We start from the raw sequence: 12287 nt of genomic DNA on the forward strand, positions 1-12287 counted from the left end.
TGTTTTCCAATTCCTCTAATTCATCACCTCCTAAATATTCTCATACCAGTTATCATATCTTTTACTTCTTGAGTTAAAATCTTTCTCCCTATAACTTTTCCTCATTGGTCCCAGATCTTCGACATGAGACCACACAGATAATGTCTTTTCTTTACTCTTCATGGCAGCTTTTTAGGACAATTATCACATAGGTCCTAATTACTTACTTCACAGGACAATAGTCTACAATCATTTCTCATGCAACAAGGAAGCTCCCCTCCAAATATGTTCTAGTTTGTCTCACTCCCTCTTGAAGCACAGTGCTCAGAGTAAAATATGAAATTTCAGTTACAGCTTGACAAGCAAAGAACAAGATGAACTGTCATTTCCTTTATTCTAGATACTGTACTTCTATGAAGCCCAGGATGATAGTAGCTCTTATGGTAACTACATTACATCATTGATGTCCTTGAATTTATCCTCAGCTAACACCCCTATTTACTTTTTGCACATGCTGCTATTAAGCCTCCTCTTCCTTCCATCCTTCACTTAAGAGTTAGTTATTTTGTCCCATCTTTACATTTATTCTTATGTCACCATTTACTCACGAGGTAACCTGAGTAAAGTGCCTAAACTTTCTTAAGTTCAGTTTCTTCATCTGAAAAACAAGACCTAAATAATGATGCCTATCTCACATAATTAGTTGAAATTAGATATGAAAACCTCTAAAACAGAGCACAGCAGAAAGCAGATCTCAGTTAGCATCTACTGGAACCTACCAAAATTCATGCTGCTATGATATACTTAATGTCTCATGTAGTCTTAGTGACATATTAAGAAGTAAAAGGAAAATACTCTTAACGTATTAGAAGAAAACTGTCACAAATCATTAAAAGGATAGTCACTTCAACAGAAAAAAATTAGCAAAGATGCAAATAGGCAATTCACAAAATAAGAAATGCAAACAGCCTACAAAGCTAAGAGATGCTCATTGTTATAGTAATAAAAATTATATTGCAAGCACCAATAGAATAACTGCTTCAGGCAAGGATCATCAATGCATGCTTAAACCATGAGGTGAAACACTGGTGGGGAACTGGATATTTATATGATACAAAATCATCACTCCACATTATTACTTGATAGTTGCAGTGGGAAAGACCTAACTTTACAAGAGCAAGATCTGGTCATTGCCACTTAGTAACAGTAATAATAAGACAATCCAGAATTATGTGCCTCCTTGACATCATCTACCACTTACGAAGTATTCAAATACTTAAGAAGTATTCAAAATGTTTAACCTGAATCTAATTAAGACTTTAGATTTAACTTCTGATGTATAGAAAATTCAGGGAATAAAGACACAAGTTAAGCAATGTTGAGAAGAAACTACCAAACAAATCCAGAACATGGGCCACCCTAAAAGACCACTGGCCCGGTCATTTCCTTAGGTCACTGTCATTGAAAAGAAAAAATAAATAAACTGAAGAAGAATATTTTAGATTAAAAGTGACTTAAGTGTGGATTCCCTGGTGGCACAGTGGTTAAGAATCTGCCTGCCAATGCAGGGAACACAGGTTCGAGCCCTGGTCCGGGAAGATCCCACATGCCGCGGAGCAACTAAGTTGGTGCACCACAACTACTGAGCCTGCGCTCTAGAGCCCGCCAGCCACAACTACTGAAGCCCGCATGCCTAGAGCCCATGCTCTGCAACAAGAGAAGCCACCGCAATGAGAAGCCCGTGCACCGCAACAAAGAGTAGCCCCGGCTCGCAGCAACTAGAGAAAGCCTGCTCACAGCAACGAAGACCCAACGCAGCCAAAAATAAAATTAATTAATTTTTTTTAAAGTGCCTTAAGTGACATGACAACTAAATGCAATGTGTGAACCTTGGTTGAGTCCTGATGTGGGAAAAAAAAAAAAAAACAGCTATGAAAGACAATTTGAGGACATGGACAATTGGAGAAATGTGAATATTGACCAGGGATTACATGACATTAGGAAACTGAATTTTGTGAGGTATGATAACAGTATTGAGAATGGGCTTATATGTTGGAGATGAATACTCAAGAATTTAGGAGTGACGCATCATAATGCTGATAATTTACTTAAAAAGGATTCAGCAAAATCTAGACAAGGTAAATATGATAAAATATTAACAGTGTTTTAATCTAGGATATATGGGTGTTCATCATACTATTCTTTCTACTCCTCTGTGTATTTAAAACTTTTCATTTAAAAAGTTTAACAAACTATTGAGTGTTAAGAATGGCTCAGGATGTATTTGTACAATACAACATGGGGGATATAGCCAATATTCTGTAATAAATGTAAATGGAAAGGAACCCTTAAAAATTGTATAAAAATATTAAAAATGTAAATAAACAAATAGTTTAAAAAGACGACACCATCTATGTTCTGAAAGAGAGGACAGCTCTTTTGGTGAAATGGAACAAGACAATGTGCACAGCAGGGGGTGGGAGTCGGGTGGGGAGTAAGAGTGTATATGTGCATAATGAACTCTGGAAAGGCAGACAAAAAGCTCAAAGACACACCTGAAGAGCAGGGTGGGAAGAGGGAAAAAGAGTAAGAGTGGAAACCACGTTTTCTCTATATCCCTTTAAACATTTTTGAAAAACAACAACAAGAAATTAAATAAGTATTTACAAATTCATTCAAAGCAAGAATGAAATATCTATTTGATGTAACAAATTGGAAAAGTATTTCTTAATAAGACAATACTCTGACATTGATGAGGGGGTAGTGGAAGTATAAATCAGTCAAACGTTTTGAAGGTCAATTTAGAAGCATCTATGAAGAGCCTTTAAAACTATTTTCCATTTTCTTTTGAGAAAAATCTACTAAAGAAACAATCAGAGACCTAAATACTTAAACTGTATTTATCACAGCCTTGTTTAAAAAAACAAATTACTGGAAACAACATACATTTCTAACATAAGGAAATGGTTAAAAGAAGCTGGGTATATCCTATAAATGCCCTTAATAGAGTGGAAAGTAAATACATCAACTTATAAAACAGTATAAATCATACTATGCAATTTTGTTTATACACACAGATGTGGGTCTCTGAGTATACATATGAGTATGTATATATGTGTATGATACATATTTATATGCTTATGAATACACATGAGAAGGAAATGACAATAAAACTTTAACAGAGTATCTCTGGATGACAGGACCATATATGACCAGTTTCTTGAGACTTTTCTAGATTTTATGCGTTTTCTATGATGGGGATCATTACAAAGAGGGTGATGATGATGATGATGATAAATCCTACAATGAACCGAGTACTCTTCTTAGTATTAACATCCACCAACTCATTCAGTCTTTAAAACAACACTTAGAAATAGGTACCATTATTATTCCCATTTTACAGAAGAGAAAAATGAAGTATGTAAGCGAAGTAACGTGTCCAAAGTCTCAGAGATCTTAAGTGGTTAAAGCAGTATTCAAACCCAGAGTCTAACTTCAAATGTGTATTCCTAATGACTATATTACATTATCCTTATATTACTATTATAAAATGCTTTTCAAATCAGCTACCCAGTAATTTAAGTTTTGTAAATGTAGTTGCTATATTTTCATCAAGATATTCATAAAAATATGGAAATGGGACCAGGCTAAAGACAAGGATAAGACATATGTAGCAAGCCTCTTCCAGGTCTGCATCAATCCACTTATCCCAAGGTTTAGCTCAGCTCATTCAATTAGTCACACTAATTCCACCCGTTAGATATATCATCTGTTCCTTCATTCATTCAACAAACAGTTAATAGGCACTTACTAAGACAATGTGCCAGGCACTATGTTAAACACAGAATGGACTTTACACTGTCGTGACAAGGGTGGTAACCAGATGGTCACTTAAACAAATGAGATGTTTTATGAGACAAATACTACAAAAAAAAATTCCGAAGTATTAAATTTGGTAGTAATGAAAGGACCAGTTCTTCCAGAAGACATAACAATCCTAAATGTGTATGCACCTAATAACATAAACACTGAAGAACACACTTCAAAACACATACAGCAAAAATTTATAGAACTGAAAGGAGAAATAGACAACGTCATAATCACAGCTGGGGATTTTAACACGCCTCTCTCAGAAACTGAAGGGCAAACAGATAAACACACACACACCCAAAATATACAAGATTTGAACAAGACCATTAATTAACTTGACATTTATAGAATAATATATCCAACAACTGCAAGATACACTTTTCTTTTTAATTGAACATGGAACATTCACCAAAATAGACCATATGCTGGACACTAATTCAAATCTCAATAAATTGAAAAGAACTGAAATCACAGAGAGTATGTTCTCAATGGAATTAAACTAGAAATCAAAAACAGATAACCAGAATATTCTCAAATATTTGGAAATCAGCAATACACTTTTAATAACACATGAGTCAAAGGAGAAATCACAGTGTAACTTAGAAAATATTATGAACTGAACAATAAGGAAAATACAACACATCAAATTTAATGAAAGAGAAACATACAATTTTTTAAGCAGTTCATCCTTCCTTCAAGTTTCAAATTGCTACTTTTCTCATTTTGATTTAGCCTAATTATGTTAGCCAAGATGGGTCCAATTCCTCCAAGTGCAGGACAGAGCCCTCCTTGGTCTTTTCTAAACACCATAAAAGAATCTTGAAAATGCTGTGCCTATAACTGGTTTTGTATCTGACCTTCCCTTTATCTGGAAAATTACATATTACACTACCTATTGGATTGGCCAAAAAGTTCATTCTGTCAGTGAATATGTTGTTCAATAAAGTTCTTCGTGAAAATTTAAAATGTGTCTTTTATTTGTACTTAAAACCGAACAAACTTTTTGGCCGACCCAATATCTTTTCTAAGGCAGTATCACTTTTAAGTAATTATTCTTGCTAAAGCAATGGTTTCGACATAAAACCTTCCTGTGCAATTTAAATATACTAAAAATTTATTAAGAATAATTGTTTGACTTCCCCAGAAAAAGAGTGCTATATAAATGCAAGAGAACTTATATCTACAACTAGTTTTCTTTTCTTTTCTTTTTTTTTTTTTTTGCAGTATGCGGGCCTCTCACTGTTGCGGCCTCTCCCGTTGCAGAGCACAGGCTCCAGATGCGCAGGCTCAGCGGCCATGGCTCACGGGCCCAGCCGCTCCGTGGCATGTGGGATCTTCCCGGACCGGGGCACAAACCCGTGTCCCCTGCATCGGCAGGCGGACTTTCAACCACTGCACCACCAGGGAAGCCCTACAACTAGTTTTGAGACTATACAAGGTAGTCAAAACAGTTATGTTCATAGCCTCTTTTGAAATACTTTCTTGTTTTTCTAACTTCCTTCAACCTACTCTGTTTTATATATCAAGAAAGGTATATTCTAAATATTCTGTGAAGTATACTTTATGTGGATAACTAATTTGTAAAGAATTAGAACAACATAATTTGGCTAACGTTAAAAAAATAAAAGCACACAGCATTAAGAACATCTATAAGAGGGACATCTGACCCTGTTAAGGAAGTTGAGGAAGTATTTCTTAGAGAAGCTGTACTTAAAATGGCAGAGACAGGGGAGCATGTCCGGCAGAAGGAACAGCACGTGTCAAGGCCCTGTGGCAGAGGATGACATGTAGACCAGTAGAGCTGAAGTATTTCACATTTAATGGCTCAGTAGAGAAAGATGAGCCTACAAATAAATACATTAAAGGAGCATCCGGAAACAGAAAAAAATACTAGAAGAACATTCTACACAAAAGCCAAGGAAAGGGGTTTCTTCAAGGAGAAAATGGTCAACATAGTTGAATGCTACTGAAAGGTCCAGAAGCATGAAGACCTAAAGATGTCTGTTGGATTTCGGAACACGGAGGTCACGGTTGTTATTTCTTCTTAGTAAGCATTGTTTTACCTCAGTTGCTTAGCCTAATTGGCAGAGCAGGAGGTGAAGTGAGTAGAAGAGAAGCACAGTATTATAGAATAATTCCAATTATGCAAAACGTTAGTGTGTGTATGTATAGTTCACAGAAACAACAAAAAAAGGGAAGACATACACTGAAATTAGTGAATACATACAGACAGAGATTATGGATGACTTTTGTTTATATTTTTGTAATAATATTAATTTTTTTACAATGTGCAAATGTTATAGAAACAAAAAAGGCTTTTAATTTGTCACTTTCAAATTATATAGAGCCAGAAGAAAATGATAAAGTCCAGAATTAATTCTGCAGATACCTTTAGGTATGGATTTAGCAGCATAATCTTTTAATGAAAGGAAGAGGGAGATGAGTGTTTATTTGGGCTTCTTATTGTAGAACAGGATAAACAAAAGTAACATTCTAAAAATCATTATATTTTAGACAGGTAACGTCAAAAGGTATGAATTTTACCCTTCCTATTCAGAATCTCTCTGAAGTCATGTTTTACAAAATTGTTAAATTTGAAAAGTTAGATGTTTAAGGGGGAGAAAGTTGGCAGTCACAAGGAGCTGTAAAAGATACTAAAGATGACTGATCTCACAACCTTTCATAGTCTTTTATACTCTTGCCTCCACTTACCCAGTGGCACACTTCTTGTATTCATTGCCAGAGAAACCACAATTGCCAAATCTGTCACCTTTGGAATTCACATCAATGAAACAATCCCTTGGAGCAGCCTTGGCTTCTGTAACATCAAAAAAAAATTTTTTTGTACACCTGAAACTAACACAACATTGTAAATCAACTATACTCCAATAAGATTAAAATTAAAAAAAATTTTTTTAAGTTATTGCAATTTAATTCAGAAATACAAGTATTCCCTACGACGGTCCATATGCCTGGATAAACTGCCTCAACACCTCTGAAAAGGTTTCAGGGCCTATAGATAAAAGATTTTGTTCCACATTTTATAATTAACAACAAAATGTGAAAGTAAAGCTTAGATGGTACTTAAAAGTTAGCCTGGACTCGAGCACTCAAGTCCTCAAAGAAGTGTCATTAAACAAGATGAAATTATTAACCATGATGGGACTTCCCTGGTGGTGCAGTGGTTAAGAATCCGCCTGCCAATGCAGGGGACATGGGTTCAAGCCCTGGTCCGGGAAGATCCCACATGCTGCGGAGCAACTAAGCCCGTGAGCCACAACTACTGAGCCCACGAGCCACAACCAGTGAAGCCCAAGCACCTGGAGCCCGTGCTCTGCAACAAGAGAAGCCACCACAAGGAGAAGTCTGCACACGCAATGAAGAGTAGCCCCCACTCGCTGCAAATAGAGAAAGCCCACGCACAGCAACAAAGACCCAATGCAGCCAGAAATAAATAAATAAATTTATATTAACCATGATGAAATTAAAAAACCATGCACAGTATGGTAGCACTTTCAGCATATTAATTCTCATTGCTCTCAAACACAGGCCTACTGCACCCCTGGTTAGATCAGGCTGGGAGGGTTGGCGAAAACACTTCCAGGTATTATTTTTTTTAACTTACCATATATGGATGCTTAATTTAGTTATTAATTACATTGACAAATAGCCATGACAGCTAATAAAGTATCAATCCATTCTTGTTTTCTTATATTTTATATATGTACCACTTAATGTTTGATTTTTCCACTTAATTATATATTCCTAAAAGTATTTTATTTGTAAATATTTTGAAGCCAAAATGGCAGTACATTCTATCTAATAATGGAAATTCATGTGTCTGTCTTACACACCTGATACTACGTTGTTCAGTTTACAAGAAAATGGATATGCGGTGAAAGGAGTTGGAAGAAAAAAGAGGTGGAGGATCAAGTAATCTGAAAATGGGTGCAGAATACTTGCACAGGATAAACGTCACATGGCAATAACTCTAGCAAAGCACATGCTCACATTCACATTTATATTAGGAAAAAGTGACTAAATTAATAACAAGCCCCCCCCCCCCAACAATGTGGTTCCTTCGGTCGTCCTAGACTTTTTTGCAGGCCTCTACAAAGATAATATACTTGCTAAATAATAGCATTTGCTTCTCTAAAATGCCTATCTGTAAGTACTTTTTTGGTCTGCAGTAACCTGTCCATTCCTGAAAAATGTATCAGAAGTTCATAGATCTCTACCACTGTGTCCCATGACCTGACTAACATAAATGAAGTCCCATTTCATGCTTAGTCTTCTCTCCTCCGACCCTATCTGATCAAGGTTCCCATGACCCCCTCCTTGGGTTTGATTAATTTGCTAGAGTGGCTCACAGAACTCAGAGAAACATTTTATTCACTAGATTACTGGTGTACTATCAAAGAATATAACTCAGGAACAGCCAGATGGAAGAGATGCATAGGGCAAGGTATAGAGAAAGGGGCTTGGTGGTTCCAGGCCCTGCCAACTGTGACACTCCTGCATCTCCACTTGTTCACCAAGCCAGAAGCTCTCCAAACCCTGTCCTTTTGGGTTTTCATGGAGGCTTCATTACATAGGCATGATTGATTAAATCACTGGCCACTTGTGAGTACGGCAATCTCCAGTCCCAGAGGTGGGGGAACTGAAAGTTCCAACTGATAATCACAGGGTTCGTTCCCTGGCAACCAGCCCCATTCTTAAGTCACTGAGGGGCTTTCCAAAAGTCACTTCGTTGACATAACAAAACACTTTTACAGCTCTTATCACTTGGGAAATTCCAAGGGTTTTAGGAGCTCATGCCAGGAACTGGACAAAGACCAATTTTTTTTGGTTTGTTATAAATCACAACAGTCAACACTGCTCTACCTAAAATTATAATTAATCCATATTAAGAGGATGGAGAATGAAAAATGAGCATGAGTAGGATGAGAGCTGACAAGTGTTGAGAGAAGAGAAGGTAAGAAATTAAATTCTCATCCTCTGCAGTGAAAAATTAACAGTTAATACCTAGAATGGAAAAATCAAAAAGTAGCATTACCAAGAAATTATCTAAAGACCTGGTAACAAAGTAATCGGTTAGAAATCAGCAAGAAAAGGTAAAAATGGTTGCCTTAAGGGATGGGGCTATTATGTGGAGGCACACTTTACTTTTTCATAAAATCTTGTGAATGATTTGGCTCTTTAATCTACTGTATGTATAACTTTGATAAAAATGAAATATTTAAAAAGAGACACAATAAAAAATATATTAAATACTACTAGGAAAAGAATGGATTCCATTTATATAATAGAATACTCTAATGCTCTATGATCTAAATATAGCAATACAGATGGATTGCAAAAACACTTTGAGTGAACAATGAAAACAGAAGACCCATATATATGTCCCCATACTATTTACATGAATTTATTAAAGCTAGAATACAATACTGTGTATATATATATGTATACATATAATGTTAATATACACAGGATAGAGAGGTGAGAAAGTATGATAAAAACAAAAATCACCAACTGAACTTGGACACATCAAATTCATGACCATGATTGCCTACAGAAAAGAAAAGAGGGAGACATGACAGGAGAGAGGAAACGGGAGAATTTCAATTTTAGCAATAATGTTTGCTTTCCATTTTTAACAAAAACTAAAACAAAAAAATAAAATCAAAGCAATCAATACAAATAAAATATCTTACTTGAGCCAAAGATGACTTGACACTGAGCATCATAATATTGGCACATGCCATTGTAACAATAGGCTCTGTTATTCTGGCAAGGGTATCCATTCTGAATAAAAACATCTGGCTGACAGAACTGAGAAGAACCGTTGCAATATTCTGGAACATCACATTCATTGGTTTTTCCTCGGCACAAAGTACCTCCTGGAAGGAACTAGGGTAATAGGATTGAAATTGAACAGGAATATCAGGAAAATTCCCAGAAATTAATCAAATTGGAAACCACAGTATTTATATCTATAAAAAGTTCTAACAAAAACAAAAGATTAAATAACCCAATAGAAAAATGAACAAAGGCCCATAATAGGCTATTCATAAAAGTCATGAAACATGGAAAATGAAAAAGCATAGCCTCATTGATAACCAAAAGAAATGCCAATTAAACTAAGATATAAAAGCACTTTACAACTATCAAACTAACCTGGATCGTAACACTGGCTAGCAACCAATGTTAGTACGAAGAAACCAAAATAGTGCTTACATGATGTAATCAATACTGTACACTGTACAGTAATCAGTGTATTGATTATACTGGCAATTACAGAGTGGCACATTTGTAGAAGGTATATAAAATGTGTGTCAAAAATTTTCATATGTATACTGTCCCAACAATTCCACTTATAAGCAAATATTGGAAGCTATCTAAATGTCCATCATTAGTAGACCAGATAAAGAAATTATGGTACAGCCATACAAAGGAATACTAGCTATATAACCTTGTAGAACTACATGAATGGAAGAAAATCCATGGTACCTTACTGAAAAAAGTACATAGTAAAAATATGTATACCCATGTTTACCCACTTTCACACAGACACACCTACACACACACTCATACTCACATTTACATAGGAAAAAGTGACTAATAACAAATTATCAAACAATGGCTACCTGAAGAGGGTAAAATGACAGAGGGTCTTTCAGTGTCTACTTTCTATTGTTGAACTTTTAATGAAAAACAAGATCACTCTTAAATCAGAAAAAAAAATGTTTTTACTTAAGAAAAAAATCTCTTTAGACCATTTGTCATAAAAGAACATGACACAAAACTGCAAACAAGTGTCATAAAACTTTTCATGTAATCATGTAATAAAACTAGTGCTCTCTTACAGATCAGAAAAAAACAACTTTGATATATGCATATTTTTCCTTTTTCTATTTTTTCCAAATAGGGAGGAATTCCCTACCCAACAGTCTTGACAACAGTCGCCATATGCACATTCAGCAGATGATTTAAGTTTACAAGTACTTCCTTCACAACAAGGGTCCAATTCACATTCCTGTGAAGAGAAAATGACTGTCAATAAAGAAATAAATTATTGTCATCTATATTCATTAATAAAATTTTTATCTTAGACCTATGCTTCCTTCTAACCTGACTGTAACAGTTACTCTCTGGAAACAGTCCCTTACTATCCTTCTGGATTCATCAGTGACTCTTTAGCTATTATCTAGGTCTCGCCATATTTCAAAGGACTGAAATCACACAAAGTATGTGTCTTAGTCTGCTGGGATTGCCAGAACAAGATACCATAGACTAATGACTTAAACAAAAGAAATTTATTACGTCAGCTCTGAAGGCTAGAGGCCCAAGATCAAAGTTCCAGCTAATTCAGTTTCTGGCGCAGACTCTCTTCCTTAGCTTGCAGAGAGCTGCCTTCTTGCTGTGTGCTCACATGGCCTTCAGTTCATGTGTTCAGAGAGAAAGCAAGAAACTCTCCAGTGTCTCTTTTATATAAGGACTCTAATCCTATCATATCAAGGCCCACCCTTATGACCTCATTTAACCTTAATTACTTTCCTAGAGGTCCCTTCTCCAAATACAGACATACTTGGGGGTTAGGACTTCAACATATGAATTTGGGGGACACAAACATTCAGTTTATAACAGTGTGCTTAATGATCACAGGAAATTAAGCATCCATAAATGCACTTCTCTTCATGCTCAGGGTCTGACTTCTCTGTTGGGTGGATTTCCACCCATGTGGACATTCTTTTTATCTTGCTTGTCTTCTCTCACCCCACTTTGGCCCACCATGGCTCCCTACCCCTGCCCCAAACCTTCCACCCAGTGACATCTACTCTCCTATGTTCCAACTAATGTCTTCAGATATGAATTGTTTGAGAAGGGAAGGAGAAAGGAGAGGGGGAAAGAAGAAGATAGGAGAACGGAGGAGGAGGAGAGAAGGGGGCAGGGGATATAAGCTTTAATTTGTGAAGAATATTTATTTTCCTATGTTGCAGAATTCTAGGCTGATGGTTTCTTCCTTTCAGAACTATAAATCTGTTCTGTCTTCTGCTCCCAAAATCAGCTGCCATTTATACATTTGTTCCCCATTTTCTTCTGACTTCTTGCATTATTTTTTGCTTACCTCAGCACTTTGACTACAATATGCCTACAATCGTTCTTAGTAATGATTCTGATTTGGCTTTACTTAGTGTTTTAGAATTGTAACTTAACATTTTCTGTTAAATATGGGAAATTTTCAGCCATTATTTCTTTGAATACTTTTCCCATCTCGTTCTCACTCTCCTCTTGGGATTTCACTTATAATTACATTAGGCTCTTTGATATTGCCTTCATGTCCCTGATGCTCTGTTCATTTTTCTTTAATCTTTCTTCTTTTTTCTTTAGATTGGATTATTTCTTTTGTTCTGCTTCATGTTCATTGACTCTTTTTC

The 12287-nt window shown here is 35.9% G+C and overlaps 1 protein-coding gene across 1 annotated transcript in view; it reads right to left on the reverse strand.

Moving 5' to 3' along the window:
- Positions 1-12287, reverse strand: part of ADAM9 (ADAM metallopeptidase domain 9) — a 105811-nt gene that overhangs the window by 36086 nt on the left and 57438 nt on the right. Inside the window, exons 13-15 of the mRNA XM_082608633.1 lie at positions 10793-10885; positions 9564-9759; positions 6562-6667 (exon numbers count right to left, since the gene is read on the reverse strand). Of these exons, the coding sequence (XP_082464759.1) occupies positions 6562-6667; positions 9564-9759; positions 10793-10885 (395 nt within the window). The remainder of the gene's footprint in view (positions 1-6561; positions 6668-9563; positions 9760-10792; positions 10886-12287) is intronic.

Source organism: Mesoplodon mirus (assembly GCF_964341445.2).
Source record: "Mesoplodon mirus genome assembly, chromosome: 20".
NCBI lineage: Eukaryota > Metazoa > Chordata > Mammalia > Artiodactyla > Ziphiidae > Mesoplodon > Mesoplodon mirus.